This window comes from Peromyscus leucopus, chromosome 1 (genome assembly GCF_004664715.2).
Source record: "Peromyscus leucopus breed LL Stock chromosome 1, UCI_PerLeu_2.1, whole genome shotgun sequence".
Classification (NCBI taxonomy): domain Eukaryota; kingdom Metazoa; phylum Chordata; class Mammalia; order Rodentia; family Cricetidae; genus Peromyscus; species Peromyscus leucopus.
Genome location: NC_051063.1, coordinates 107,980,633 through 107,996,165, shown reverse-complemented (window position 1 = coordinate 107,996,165; position 15,533 = coordinate 107,980,633). Strand labels below are relative to the sequence as shown.

At 40.3% G+C, this 15,533-nt stretch overlaps 1 protein-coding gene across 1 annotated transcript in view; it reads left to right on the top strand.

Moving 5' to 3' along the window:
• Positions 1-13,802, top strand: part of LOC114698661 (probable asparagine--tRNA ligase, mitochondrial) — a 77,349-nt gene extending 63,547 nt beyond the window's left edge. The window contains 3 exon segments of the mRNA XM_037206370.1: positions 6,786-6,883; positions 8,937-8,963; positions 12,853-13,802. Of these exon segments, the coding sequence (XP_037062265.1) occupies positions 6,786-6,883; positions 8,937-8,963; positions 12,853-12,997 (270 nt within the window). The 3' untranslated portion in view covers positions 12,998-13,802.
• Positions 13,803-15,533: the final 1,731 nt, after the last annotated feature.

The window sequence follows — 15,533 nt, the reverse complement described above, 5'->3', positions numbered from 1 at the left end:
CCTGCCTCTCCCAAGTGCTGGGATTAAAGGAGTATGCCACCATATCTGGCCATGATCTTTATTTCATGTTTTTCTCTCCTTGTGATTGTGGAGACTCCGCACCTCAGTATCTGCAATCTTTCTCTCACTATGGTGTCCAAGCCATTACTAAATTCTGACATTTTACACTACTAAATATATCTTAGGTCCATTTCTTTATTTCCATGTCTGTGGTATTTAAAAGGTATTTCCATTATCTTTTAAAGTAAGATCTCCTCTGAGTCTTGCCTGCATTTTTTTCTGTGGCCTCCTAACTGCTCTTTCAGTGTATGCTTTTTTCCTCCAAGTCTCTGTTCTCATTTCAGCATGAGCTTTTAGAAAATGGAAATCTAAATGGGTGTGATAGCCCAATTCTGTAATTCCATCACTTAGGACGATCAGAAATTCAAGATTATCTTCATCTATGTAGTTTGGGGCTAACCTGGGCTAAATGAGACCCTGTCTTAAAAAATTTAAATGTAATTCTTGTCATGTTAGCTCCTTTCTTAAAACCAGTCATTGGCCTCCTTTTACTCATACCAGACCAAGTATGACTGTACCACTCTCTGCCTAGTCTCAGTTTGGATAGCCTCCAGGCTTAAGCCCCTGTACATGCTTTATCTTGAGCAGTCTTCCCAAAGATATTTACATTAGCCAGGCGGTGGTAGCGCACAACTTTAATCCCAGCACTTGGGATGCAGAGGCAGGCAGATCTCTATGAGTTCAAAGCCAGCCTGGTCTACAGAGTGAGTTACAGGACAGCCAGAGCTACACAGAGAAATCCTGTCTCAAAAAAAAAAAAAAAAAAAAAGGTATTTACATTAGCCATAGATAGTAGCATTTATATTAGCAATCTAGGTTGATTTTTGTTTTGTTTTGTGTTTCCAACCTATAAAAAGCACTTGTTTCTACTCCTAAAGAAAAAAATCTTCAGTAGTGAATGCACAAACCTTGGGGAATGAATTACATGAATAAATACTGTATTTCTTTCTGTGGGACTCTAATTACGGTTTGAGATAGGTTTGCATAAGTTTATGCAAGATATTTCTCCTAGTTAGCATTAAATGTCAACTCGACAGCCCGTGGTTATCTGGGGAAGTCTCCATCAGGGGATTACTTCCATCAAATTGGCCTTTAGGCATGTCTGTGGGAACTTTCTTGACTGCTGATTGAAACAGGCAAGCCCAGTCCACTATACAGTACCATCTCTGAGCAAGAGATCCTAGGCTATTTAAGACAGCTAGCTGGGCTGGAGGGATGGCTCAGCAGTTAAGAGCACCAGCTGTTCTTTTAGAGGACCCGGGTCCAATTCCCATCACCCCTATGGCAACTTACAACTGTTACCTCTAACTCCAGTCCTAGAGGATCTGGTGCGCTTTTCTGGCCTCCACAGGTACCAGGTACACACATGGTACACAGACACACATGTAGGCAAAACACTCATACTCGTAAGAATTTTAAAAAGAAAGCTAAAACAGGAGGCAGAGGGAAGCAAATCTCTGTGAGTTCAAGGCCAGCCTGGTCTGCATAGCAACTTCTAAGCTAGACGAGGCTACATAGTGAAGCCCTGTCTCAAAAGGAAAAGAAAAGAAGAAGAACAAAGAAAAAGAAAGCCAGCTGAACAGAGGCTAAAGAGCAAGCCAGTAAGCAGTTTCTGCCATGGTCCCTGCCTCTGCTCCTGCTTGAGTTCCTGTCCAAGCTTCCCTCAATTATGGACTATGACCTGGAAACAAAAAATAAACCCTTTCCTCTCCAGGTTGTTTTTCAACATGGTATTTATCACAACAACAGAAAGCAAACTAGAACAGATTCGGTGAAACTTTAAAAAGTAAAACAGATGTAAAGACATGAGAGGTGGTTCGCTCATGTAGTTGGAAGGCTAAGGCAGGAGGATTGCCCTGAGTTGAAGCTAGCCTGGACCACATAATGAGTTACAAACCAACCTAGTCCACAGAGTGAAAATTTATCCCACTATCCCCACCTTACCCCAAACCCACCTCCTAAAACCCCAGTAAAATAGGAGTGTTTTCACTGGTATTTTCTCTAAGCAAATGAAAGATAAGGGTAGAAAAATATTTAATCTGTATTTAAAACTTTTGGCCTGAAGCAATAAATTAAAAAATGATGTTTCTAATAGTAATGATTTTCTTTTCTTTTCTGCCACTCACTCCAAGAAAATGAAGATATATAGCCTGCCATAGTGAAAAGTACATTAGATTGAGAGCTGTAGGTTTGAAATCTAACATTCTTACAACATATCCGTATGACCTTATTTGAGGCTTTGCAGGCCAGAGAGTCAGGTTAGGTGACCTCTGTGGTGCATCTCCAGGAGTCTCCAATTTCAAGTCGCCTGTTTTTCTTTCCTGGCAAATGTAAGGATAACATACAACTTACAAAGCATACTTTTGTCATTTGAGAGCTATTATAATGAATCTAAGGAAACATGGAAATACCATGTGCTCTTGGGTCCAGGTCTACAAAATGCAAGTAGAAAATACTCAGCTATATGATTGGCTTCTCAGAATATTCATTTATAACTTATAAATTTGACTAGGAAAAAGTAACCACTTTGAATGAGATAGATCAGGACCACCAGGTAGTGTTAGGATTCTCAAAAATGTGTCATATTACTTATATTAGTATAAGTATTACATCAGAAAAAGTTAAGCATCAGTGGACATCCAATAAAGTATAAACAATGAAGTGACTTGGACAGGCAACCAAAAGAATATCTAGTGAATTTCCCTGGCCTAGTGAACTGACCTACATCAAAAGGACCTTGATCCTTGAACCAACAGAAATAGTGAAGGGATTGCTAATTTTACTTAGTGAGGAATAATGATTGTTCTGGCAATTTGTATCAAATAAAAGTATGCACTACAGCCTATCTCAGGTTGTTCTCAGGTTCTTTATAATGAAATGTGTACTTCAAATTGTAGGGATGGGGAATAGAGAGAGAGAGATGATTTTAACATACATGTGGTAGATTTCTAAACTTTTATTGCTGTTTCATTTCTCTCCATTTCCTTAGAAAAAATTAGTTTAGTTGAAGCAATAGATATAAAAGAGAATACAGATGCCTCCTAAGCCTTCAGGTAAAAAAGGATTGTAAAGAAAGCTGCGCTGTTATGGAAAACAACAGAAAGAAGTAGTTCAGAGTAAAGAAATTGCTTGTATCATCGCATTTACATAACAACCCATTTTACAGGCTTAGAAAATATATGACTTACTTTCTCACTGCTGTGACAGAATGCCTGACGAAAAGCAACTTAAAGAAGAAAGGGTTCATTTGGGTTGTAGTGTGAGAGGGCACATCGCGTCGTGGGGAGGCAGGTGTAGTGGCAGAGGAGAGGCGACTGGACACGCTGCTCCCGATCAAGGCAGCAGAGAGACAGGTTACTAACAGTTCTTCTCTAACAGTGACAGAGACTGGCGGAGGCTCTGTCCGCAGCTTTAGATTTGCTCGTTCCTCACCAAACCACATTTTTTCACATGTTCACAGTCCACGTTGTGCTTTTCCTCACTGTAGATCTGAGTAAGACCAGTGAGCAGTAGCCATACCACTGTGTGAATGCTGTGCTGTCTTGAAACGTCCTTCGCCAAAGAAATTAGTCTGTTACTTTGAATTAAGCTACTCAGGTTCTTAGGACACAGGCAGAATGCAGTCATATTCTTTGCCAGAATATAGCCCAAGTGCCCGTTAGCCCGGTCCCTAGTCCTTGTTCCCCTGAGAACTCGGGACCTGGCCTGCTACTGTCCCACATTCCTCTCGGCATTCTTAGAACTATCACAGCAGTCACCAGAGAAGTGCCTTATGTTTCTGTGACCACTGACCCTCTACTGGGTGTCCATCTCCTTCCAGAAGCATCTGTAGATTAACCCTTCATCCAGGCCCTTGGGAGACACAAATCACAACTGGACATTCTATGATGGGTATAACAATGAGAATAAAAATTCAGTCCAGAGGTAGTTAATGAATCTTTTTGGCTGAGACTTGTAGCTAGAGTTTTCCTGCCTTGCTCACAGTAAGGACAAATCTTTGTCAACCACCAGTCCCACAGCTGCTCAGACCCAACCAAGTAAACACAGAGACTTATATTGCTTACAAACTGTATGGCCGTGGCAGGCTTCTTGCTAACTGTTCTTATAGCTTAAATTAATCCATTTCCATAAATCTATACCTTGCCACGTGGCTGGTGGCTTACCGGCATCTTTACATGCTGCTGTCATGGTGGCGACTGGCGGTGTTCCCTGCCTCAGCCTTCCGCTTCCCAGAATTCTCCTCTCTCCTTGTCCACCTACCTGCCTGGCCACTGGCCAATCAGTGTTTTTTTTTTTGACATACAGACCATCCTACAGCAGAGACTAATGAACTCCATCATGATAACTTGGGCAGCAGACCAGCAGATAGAATGAAGAAGGCAGTGTCAGCATGTTGAGTCCCACAGAGACAGCTATCAGTGAAAGGAGCCACCCCCAGAACTCTGTGCTGTGTGGTGCTGTTTATAGGGAGTTCAAAAATAGCAACTTCAGCCTGTCGATCATAGTCACAAAAAATGTAATTCTTTGTAGGGGTGACAACCAAAGAGGGCACAAGAAGGACTTTTGGGGTGTTAATCTTGTTCTGTTTCTTGATCTGGGTTGGTGACATATAGTGTGCTCATTTTATGAAAGTTAGTTGAGCTATACATTGTATATACAGTGGACAGCTGTTTATTTGTATACTTTTATACATATGTTATATTTTAATAAGTTCACTTCAGAAGGGAATGCTGTTCTTTCATCTCTGCAAATAGTTTGCAAAAGTCAGAAACCAACATTTATAAAATTGTTTAGTTATCTCTGCAAACTAAATTCTGCACAAACATTAGTTACCACCAAGATGCTCAGTCGTCAAAGCTACTTCCACCAAGCCGGACAGCCTGAGTGGAAGGAAGAACAGATTCCTGCTAGTTATTCTCTGACCTACACACACGCAGCGCACGCACACACTCGCACATACGCACACACACGTACTATTCTAAAGAACTATTGGTGGTCTATGGTCTGTGAACTGGACTGGAAAGTAGAGGACTAAGGATGAGTCACAGGTGATTCCCACAAGTCGGACTTTTAATTCTAAAGTTGGCATTTACAGGAATGTTTTCCTTTCTCTAAGGAAGAACTCAGATAACTTGTATGTTTATGTAGCTCCCAGCTGATTTCTGCTGGCTAGCTTGGAATTTAGAATTCCCTGCAGAAAAGAGGAGGGCAGTAATTACCTTGGCCTGAGGGAATGGAAACATATTTTGAGACAAGGTGAGAATTCCATTCTTTGGAACCATTAGTGTCTTCGTAAGCTATAAAACTTTGCCTGTTTATCAAGCACACATAATGAGACTGACTCAGTACTTACAAGTAATTTCAGTCATTGCTGCCCATTGGCCCAGCTGCGTCCCTCGACTGTGGCATCAGAGGCTATTTCCCCACTCTGCCTTCTTTCCAGGGGCAGAAGGTCAGGGGTAACAAAGGTAGCAGAAGAAAGGACATCTTAGCATAGAAAAGTCATATATCAAAGGCTTTCTTCCCATTTAGCCTATTTTTTAATTGAAAAATCTAAGTTTTATTTTGAGTACATTGATTGGAATCAAAGAGTCAGAGTCAGAAGGGAACATCATAAATAGAAACCAGGGTTCGCTCGGCTTGAATACCAACGTGAACTATTTCTAGACAGCTTGCTGCTGCAGCTGTGAACTTAAGCAGAATCAAAACTCATACCCAGTAGAGGAAAATGGGCCTGGGCGCATTCCGGACCTGGAAGATGTACAGAGGGAAACGATTTTTGTTTAAGCTCGGAGAGTTAGAGGAATGTGCAAAAGAATGTATGTGTAGCCTCTGGCATTCCCTTAGCAGGAGAGTAACAAGGTAGAATCGAAGTCCTTCCACTCTTGAATTTTCAGGGCTGCATAGACACACAGTGGAGATTCGTGCTCAAAGGGCTCAAACTTGGTCATCTTTAGATTACGACTTCTTTCTCTGCAACTGGCAAGTCTTGAATGAGATGTTTAGTTCCAGTTTCTGTTACCTGATTATTCCCAGAACCACCAGATCTGCACCAGTGCTATGTATGCTGGTCCTGTATTCTGTTCTCTTTGAACCTTTTTTTTTTTTTCTTTAAAGTAGAAACAAGTGTTAAACAGAGAATGTTCAAAAAGTCAAGGTCATGGGCTGAGTTTTGCCTGTGATTTGATACATTTCTAAGAAAAAGACTAACATGGAAAAGCACTGAGGGTTCCTGTCTGTTTATTTGTTGTTCAGAGTAGTCACGATGAAGCTCATAAACAGGAACGCGTACGTATGCTTTTAGCCACATAGTTAAAAGATACAGATATTTTCCAAAGGGAATTTTCAAAACTTGGAGATTCTGGTGATATGCTCTAGCTCAGTGGTTCTCAACCTTCCTAATACAGTTCCTAATATAGTTCCTCATGTTGTGGTGACTCCCCAATCATAAAATTATTTTGTTGCTATTTCATAACTGTAATTTTAGTACTGTTATGAGTCAATGTAAGTATCTGATATGGTACAGGGGTCACAACCCACAGGTTGAGAACTACTACTGTAGCTGGTTGAAGACATATCCCCAAATAAGATTCTAATAAGCAGTCAAACAGCCACTTTTAAAATTGTTTCAAGAAAATGTTCCATTTGCTTGAAAATCCGAGTGTTGTTGGAATCGCAGGGAAGTACGGTGCTATTCATGGTTGGTTGATTGGTTTCTTCTTTAGGTTGCTGCTGTTGATCTTCTGGTTCCTGGAGTCGGGGAGCTCTTTGGAGGAAGCCTCAGGGAGGAACGGTACCACATCCTAGAGCAGCGACTGGCCAGGTATTGGTCAGACCTAAAAGAAACACCCTGAAGTAACTCAAGGGGCGGGGATCCTCAAAGGCACTCACGGCACAGTAACAAAAACACAGCACTTGGGCTCCTCACACCTGACAGGCCTGGCACTCTCGGGCTCTGTGGGATCCTGAGGAGTGTTTCTAACATCTATAAGCATCTTTCTTGAAGACTGGATCTATTGGAAGGTATAGGAGTGCATGCTTATACTCTCAGAGAGAGGCTAAGGCAAGAGATGGAGTTTCATGAGTTGTAGGCTGGCCTGGAGACCCTCTCAAAAACAGCAAAAAAAAACAGACAAACAAAAAAACATGATGGCACATGCCTACAGGCCCGGCACTCAGAGACTGAAGAGCAGGAGCATCGTTCTTAAGTTTCTAGAACATCCCGGTCTCCATATGTGTTCCAAGTAAGACACACTTACATAAAATTTAAGACCCTGTCTTAAAATTAAAAAAAGCAAGAGAAATTTCCAAGCCCTTCAAAGCTTCTTCATTTTTCTCTTACTTGTGTACTTTTTTATGTGCTCTGTTTTATGAATGTCATGATCCCACTGGATCATAAAGACAGACTAAACTAAGAAAAGAAGATAGAAAGATGCTAAGCTAGCATTTGTAAGATTGCCTTTCCTTAAATTCATAGAGAATAATAGATATTCACAAGCCCTCATTTAGCTATTTGAATAACTTTGTTTTAATTTACTTTTTGAGATCTGTAAAATGAATCCATAGATTACTTAAAAAATATTTTGGAGATAGAAAGTAAGGAATCCTATTTCTAATTGAACTATCTATCACGCCTGTATGCATGATCCCCCAGAGAACTACAATGACTTCCTAAACTGACCATGGTTATAAGCCTCTGTGTTCTATGGTTTCCGTTTTTGCTATATCAAACATTAATTTTTTTTTCTCCTCTGTATTAATCCTTCTCTTCAATAATACTAGGTTTTGTCATACTTGGAAAAAACATTTTTAAAATGTTCTATTAAATTCGCTATTTTTAAGGCCACCTTTTCCTAATGGAGACAGGCTTTGAAAGTTGATACTTTTCTCAAATCCCAGCCTGTAAATCTCTTGAGTGCCTTGGCGTTGCAACCCCACTCTTCTTAGCGGCTCCACTGGCTTAGACTCCAAAAGATAGGAAGTAAAAGGTGTGGACGAGTCCCTTACTGACTGGACTACCTCCTCCCTGCCGCCACTCACTGTTAGACAGTCCTGGGAAAGTTGTCAAATTGGGGTGAAGGTTAGAATCTTTAGATGAAAGAATTTGACATTTCTCTAAAAAATTTTCAAGCACAATAAAAATCACACATGGCAAGAAACTGCATCTGTTGAAAGACCAGGCGATCCATTTTCTTGAGTTGTTTCCTTCCCCTAGGAGACCTTAGCTAATACCGGACACGATCCAAATTTGTCTTTGCCAGTGAAGTAGGTGCGTGTTCCTTTGACTGACTCGTGGATCTGTCTGTGGCTGTAGCGCATGTTTTCTGTCCTTTAGAAAATTAGAACTTCGATGGTCCTTGTCATTCCAGATACCGCTCTAAATACCTTTTTAAAGGGCTGAGGTTAATGGTAATAACCACTGAGCACTTGAAATGTTACTCACGTTTCTCTCTATGAGAACCAAATTGCAGCGGTAGTATGAAAGAATTGCACTGTAATTTTAGATGTTGTGCAGTGAAGGTTGTGTCCAAGAGTGCATTGCCTGTGTGTGCCTCCCAGGCACCTTGACTAAGCAGTGTCTCTGCCTTCCTTCACAGATAGTAAGCTCACGTCAGAGCAATCCCTCCAAGTCCTCTTTTCATTCTAGACACCGCTTACTTTATTTACCCCATTGCTTACTGTTAATGGTGATGACAGTCTCCTCTCTTAAGAAAACGTCACCTCCTCAGTTCCACTGCATGATGGGAGGACACAGGCTTCAATGTGTGTGCTTCCTTACAAAGGCCCCTGTGTTCACAACCTAGAGTAAATGTTTGGTGGTTGATTAATAAATGTTTTATTGATGTCTCGATTTTTTCCTTATTTCCTTTTTATAGATCTGGACTTACGAAAGCCTACCAGTGGTAAGGACATGGCCCCTGTCCTGGGTGCATTCTGGGTGTTATGTGGAAAGGATTGTTACTTGTATTCCATGACCCTGTGAGCAAATGCTAAGAACTGAACTTGAGGCTCAGAAAATTGTTTACTTCCAGTCTGTGAAAAACAGTAAAACTGATGTTTACCATTTAGTTACTACTTCTTCTATATTAGAAAATAATGTTCACATCCTTGCGTTTGTTGTTTCCTGTAATCATCCCAACCTTTTTTTTTTTTTTTTTTTTTTTTTTTTGGTTTTTCGAGACAGGGTTTCTCTGTGTAGCTTTGTGCCTCTCCTGGAACTCACTTGGTAGCCCAGGCTGGCCTCGAACTCACAGAGATCCACCTGGCTCTGCCTCCCGAGTGCTGGGATTAAAGGCGTGTGCCACCACCGCCCGGCAATCATCCCAACCTTTAGAGAGGTAGATGCTGCTGGTATCCCTTTGTCTCCCCCTAAACAAGAGGCCAGACATATGAACTGACTTAACCAAGATCATAGTTAGGATGGGGCTGAGAACTCCTCCATACACCAAAACCTGTCTTTGTGCTCTTGTTTACTTATTGAAATAAGGCATTGCTCTTAGCCCATCATGCTTCGGTCTCCCTGTTTGACAGTGGGAGCTTTGATAAGTGATGTCTTAGGTATCCAAGAGCTCTGGAGCCCTCAGCTGCCTAAGAACAACCACCTGTCCGAACTCACATTCACTTCCACAAAATTGTTCTGGTTTTCTTTCCACAGACTGGTCAAGTACTTGCCAATGTAGACAGATTACTTACATGTCTACAATAGTGCTGCTTTAGGATCTTGATTTCATAATATCAGCAATATAATTAACCATTTTGTTCTTAGAAGAACATGACAAATTATACTCTACTTTTGTTACTTTGGTAACAAAGGAGATAGCTTCAGAGTTTCAAAGTTCAGCTGATGGTTTTGACTGCCTGGTAGTTCCCAGTAATATCCTTAAGTATCTTGATCTCTCTTAGTTTCTTGGTTTTCATGATTATAAAATGAAATGATAATATCTATTTCACAGTTATTGTATGAAACGAAAAAGTACATTGTATTTGCATTGAGTAGAAGCAGTTCAGTAAATGATAGTTTCTACACCTTTTTTCTTCTTCTAAGTATTGCTATTTAGTAGGTAAATCTATTGAGCCAATTATACTATATTCCCCTCTGATTCTATCAGCTAGTATTCATAATATTCATTTGCTTAAATAACAGTAAATTTTATATATTGCTTAAGTAAGTATGATATTTATTAAAACATGTCTATATTTTCTTTTTTTAATATTTTAACTTCTCTTTTTGGGAGGAAAAAAGGGGACTCACATGCCACAGCAAGCATGTGGAAGTCAGAGGACAGCCCTTGGAGTTGGTTCTCTCTCTCTCTCTCTCTCTACCATATGGGTCCCAGGGTAGAACTCAGGACAACAGGCTTAACTACATGCAACTGTACCAGCCGAGTCATCTCTCCAGCTCCTAGACCAGTTTTCTAACTAAACCTTTAATGCACATAGGATCATCAAATAGAAATATTTATGACTTGAATCCTCTTCAGGAGTAGGCATAGCATGTTAAAGGTGAAAGAAGCTTAGAAAGTTTTGCAACCAGGATCTCTATGAAAGTTCCTCTGCACCTTGAGAATCCAGGTGTCTGAGAGTGAACTCACTTCCTATTTCTGCTGCCACATGCAAATCAAATCAGTAGCCAGTTCCAGATACTTTCTGGCATCTTTACTACACTTGCTTGCCCTAGAATACAGATTTGAAGCATAACATGGTAGTAAACTGTGATCCCAGCACTTGGGAGGCAGAGGCAGGAGGATTTCTGTGAGTTTGAGGCCAGCCTGGTCTACAGAGTGAGTTACAGGCCAACTGGGATTACATAGTAACACCCTATCTCCCCCCACCCACCCACCTATACACACACACACACACACACACACACACACACACTCACACTCACACACACACACACAAATATACCCTCTTTTTTGTTGTTGTTAAAAAAAAAGTAGATTTTTTTTTCCTATATCAAAGCAAAGTCAAGCAAAACCTAGTAAGCTGAATCCCCCTGCTAATTCAGCTTACAACATTCATACCAGTGTTTTGACATTGGTACATAAGAAATTTATATGTATGAAACCCATTACTGAATTCACTCTGAAGCCAACTTTGGTCCTGCAGGTATTCATGACAACTGATTTGAGGTGCCTTCATCTCAGATTGTCAGTGAGTCAAAACTGTACCTTGTTTCCATGCCTTGTAAACTGAAAGTGAATTCCACCATCAAAACTACACTTACCAAGACTATGTTTACTCCATTTATTCATTAAATTTTTACTAATCATTTCTTACTAATCACCATGTTGATCTCACTTGGACACAGCTCATCCAGTTGCTATTTATCTTTTGTTAGAATCTTTACTGTAAAGTGTCAATGTGTTAACACTAGAACAGAGCAAACAGTTGCTAGGCAGTCTTTATGCTTGAAGAGCCAACCAGACACTAGCTGTGGTGCTTTGAAGGCTTACTGTGGAGCTGATTGCACAAATCATTTGAGAAATTGTGAATTTGGTCTAATTTATATCTATGACTCTAGAATTTTCAGGCTGGAACAATGAGGTAGCTCAGTGGGTAAAAGTACTTGCCACCAAGTCTGACAACTTGAGTGTGATCACTATGATAGAAGGAGAGATATAACTTCTAAAAGTTGTCCTCTGACCTCTGCACAAGTGTCATGGCGTGCATGCATGCATGTATGCACACACACACACACACACACACACACACACACACACACACACAAATAGATGTAATAAAAAAAATAAGTTAAAAGAAATTCCCAGTCAAATGGTGTAATAAGAATATTGGCAGGGCCATCCTTTTCCTTTCCTCTTAAAATAACTTTATTCTATGCTAGTTTGTTGGAATCTGAGTTTCAATCATAGCTATACCTTTTTTAACCATGAAGTTTTAAGGAGTAGAAGAAGCATGGTAAGTGGCCTCCATATGTACCCACACAAGCACATGTACATAGATATATACACAAACAACATCAACAACAAATTCTTCACTCCTCTCTGTGTATTGAATAATAAGTGAATAATATGATTTGAGTGAGGAAGAAAATGCTGCCATTAACATATCAAAAATAGAAGAGAGGTATGTTTTCTAGTACTTGGGAGGCAGAGGCAGGCATAGCTCTGTGAGTTCAAGGCCAGCCTGGTCTACAGAGCAAGACTGCACAGAGAAACCTTGTCAAGGAGGTGGAGGAAAAAAAAAAACAAACACTAGTATAATATAAGAAAATAAGGGCTGGAGAGATGGCTTAGTGGTTAGGAGCACTGGCTGTTATTCCAGAGAACCTGGGTTTAATTCCCAGCACCCACATGGCAGCTCACAGTGGTCTATAACTCTAGTTCCAGGGCATCTGACACCCTCTCACAGACATATATGCAAATGGAACACCAATTCCCATAAAATTTTAAAAAAAATAATAAATAAGAAAGATAGTGAAAATATATCATTGAGTTAGGAAGTGAAAAGAAAAAAAAAACCTAGTATAAAAAGTGTTTTGAGGCAAGTTTTCTGTACATGAATGATACATAAGTAACTTGAAAAGAGAAAAGGTCACGTGACCAAAGCCCACAGCAGACTCCACTGCTGCTTGCTTGGGTATCCTTGGATAGCTAGAGCTCTCTGACTTCTCTATTTTCATGGAGCTGTGGAAAGAGAAGATGGGTGTGCCCTACCACAGTGACATAAACAACAAATGACTGTAAAATACTTGTAAGATACAAAGTTCCTGACATAACATTTGACCTCATATAGTGTTTCTAAGTAATGATTCTCTGGTTTTAAAAACAGGTACCTGGACCTTCGTCAGTTTGGATCTGTGCCACATGGAGGCTTTGGGATGGGATTCGAACGCTACTTACAGTGCATCCTAGGAGTTGACAATATCAAAGATGTTATCCCTTTTCCAAGATTTACTCATTCGTGTCTTTTGTAGCTGAAAGACTGTTTAAGGAAAGAACTATATGGAGAAGACTCTGCACATGAATGTACACGTAGAAGACTGGTGCTTGCATTTTAGACATGTGGATTTCAGTGCACAGTTCTTGTGCTGTGAGGTTTAATATACGAAAAATAGAAATGGTCTTGATTTTCTTAAAAAGTCAAAGGCTTTTCATGGACAAATAAACTCCCCCAAGAAGAAATACTCAGAGCAACTGGACTTTCAAGTCTGTGACCTCAGTTAAGGGGGAATAAAACAGAGTAGGTGGGCCTCTTGTCCAGCTGCAGAAGAAGCTGGCCCAGGGGAATATCTTGAGCCTGGGTAGCATATCAAAGAAGAAAAGAGGAAGACATTGAAGTGTAGGGCCTCCAAGTTCCTCTCGGACTCCAAGACGGTGGGAATGTCTCACCTTGCTGTCTTTCATCAGAAGCTCACTTCCCTTTGTATTTCCTTAAAGCAACCAGTGGCCAAAAGTAAGATGATGCTGCCTCTCTCCTCCCTTGCCATTTAAGCTGCAGTAAATACCAATCTTGTTCCCAGTGCTTTACTCAACTTTATTCAAGAAAATATTCCTTTTCAGGGTCTGAATGGATTAATGAAGTTGCTGTTCTGAATTGTAACATTCTTCATTAGGTAGTGGAAAAAAATCACATTTAATAACTGTTGATCTTTAGTGATAAAAGTTAAGGAGAGATCATTAATCATTTAAACTCTTCAGTCCACTCTTCTAGCTCATTTATATTATATATTTATAAATACTGTAATAGTCAATAAAAGTGGTGTTTTTTTTTCATTGATACCTATGAAAGAAGTTATTTTTAAATTCCTCTCATTCTTTTCCCAGTGAAATTTGGAAGAAATTTCCAAAAGATGGGGATGCAAATGTGGGCAAAACTTACGCAATGGGAAATTCTGGAACCTGGTGTGACCTAGTAAAATGAAACAAGTGCCAGTTTGGGAGCTCAAGATCTGACAGTTTCTACTTTGGACAAAGCCACTTATTTGTGTAAACTGGAGCATCATTTTCTTCAGAGCTGTTACAGTAATTGAGCATACTTTAATTTGTGTGTATGTTTAAAAGTATGCTTGGACTGGAAATGTGGCTCAGGGTTAGAGCATTTGCTCGCATGCTTTGGGCTCTGGGTTTGAGCTGAGCTGAGAGGGGTTAAGGGTGTCCCACACTTCTACAGATGATTGTGTCAGTCAGTGCTTTCGCCTGCACTGGGTTTCACTTACATGGACCTATTATTGGTCGTATACTCAGTAGAATTTATATGTGTCAAATAACTAGAAGAGGAAATGCATTCCTAAAGTAATTAATTTTTAAAGTTTCATTAGATAGCTCTCTCAGGTTAATTATTTTTTTAATTTAATTGTAGATATATGGTTGTTTTGTCTACGTGTATGTATGTGCACCAGTTGCATGCCTGGTGCTGACAGAGGCCAAAGCGGGACATCAGATCCCCTGGAATTTGGAGATTATGAGCTGCTGTGTGGGTGCTGAGACTAGAACCCTGGTCCTCTGGAAAAGCAGCCAGTGCTCCTAACTGCTGAGCCATCTCTCCAGCCCTCTTGGGTTTATTCTCTTTTGGGGGTTAGGGAGTAACAGAGTCTGTCTGTGTAGCCCTGGCTGTCCTGGAACTTACTAAGCAGAGCAAACTGGCCTTGACCACAGAGGTGCACCATGAAACCCAGCCCTCTCTTAGGCTAGTTCATAACCAGTTTGTTTATGCTCCTTATTTTAACCTAATTCAAAACAAGAGCTGAAAAGAATGAACTTCAGACCCTCATTGTTAAAAGACACCTAAGAGGTTGACAGGGTTGACCTACCTAATTCAGACAACGCCTCTGTACCTGGGCCATCTGCTCTTTTCTTGTAAAGATGCCCATTCCATGGCTGAATCTCTCTAATCAGAATGCTTGCTAAGCTAAAATCCCAGCTCCAGTCTTCTTCCCTGGAACTTTAAGCCCTGGGTTTGCATACTAAGTTTAGGAAAGTTTAAGAGGGATAATTAGGACTTTGATAAGACTTGCTGTAGCTGTGATTAGAAAGGGGAGTCCATTTGTGTATTAAAAGAATACTGTTTGAGCTTCTTTTGTATGCCAGTACTGTGCTAGGTGCTGAACAGCTGTGAATGAAGCAGAAGTGACACTTCATGGAATTTATAATCTATTGGAAAAGACACATAATAAGAAGTAAATGTATTATTTCAAAAGTGATGTGAGATAGGAAGCTGTGTAAAGGATAATAAGCTTCCTAGAAAAGTCACCTTTGAAAAGCAGTGATACTTAACTTTACACTTGGATGACTAAAGCAGAGAAGATTTATTTTTAAATTATTACAGTTATTTATTTGTGGGGACAGGGTGTGCATGCCATAGTGCAAATGTGAAAACAACTTTCCAGAGTCTGTTTCTTCTTCCACCGTGTGGGTCCCAGGGATCAAATTCAGGTTATCAGCTTGAAAAACCTTTACCTACTGAGCCAAGTCACTGTCCTATAGAAAACATGGGCAACACTGGCTGGTATT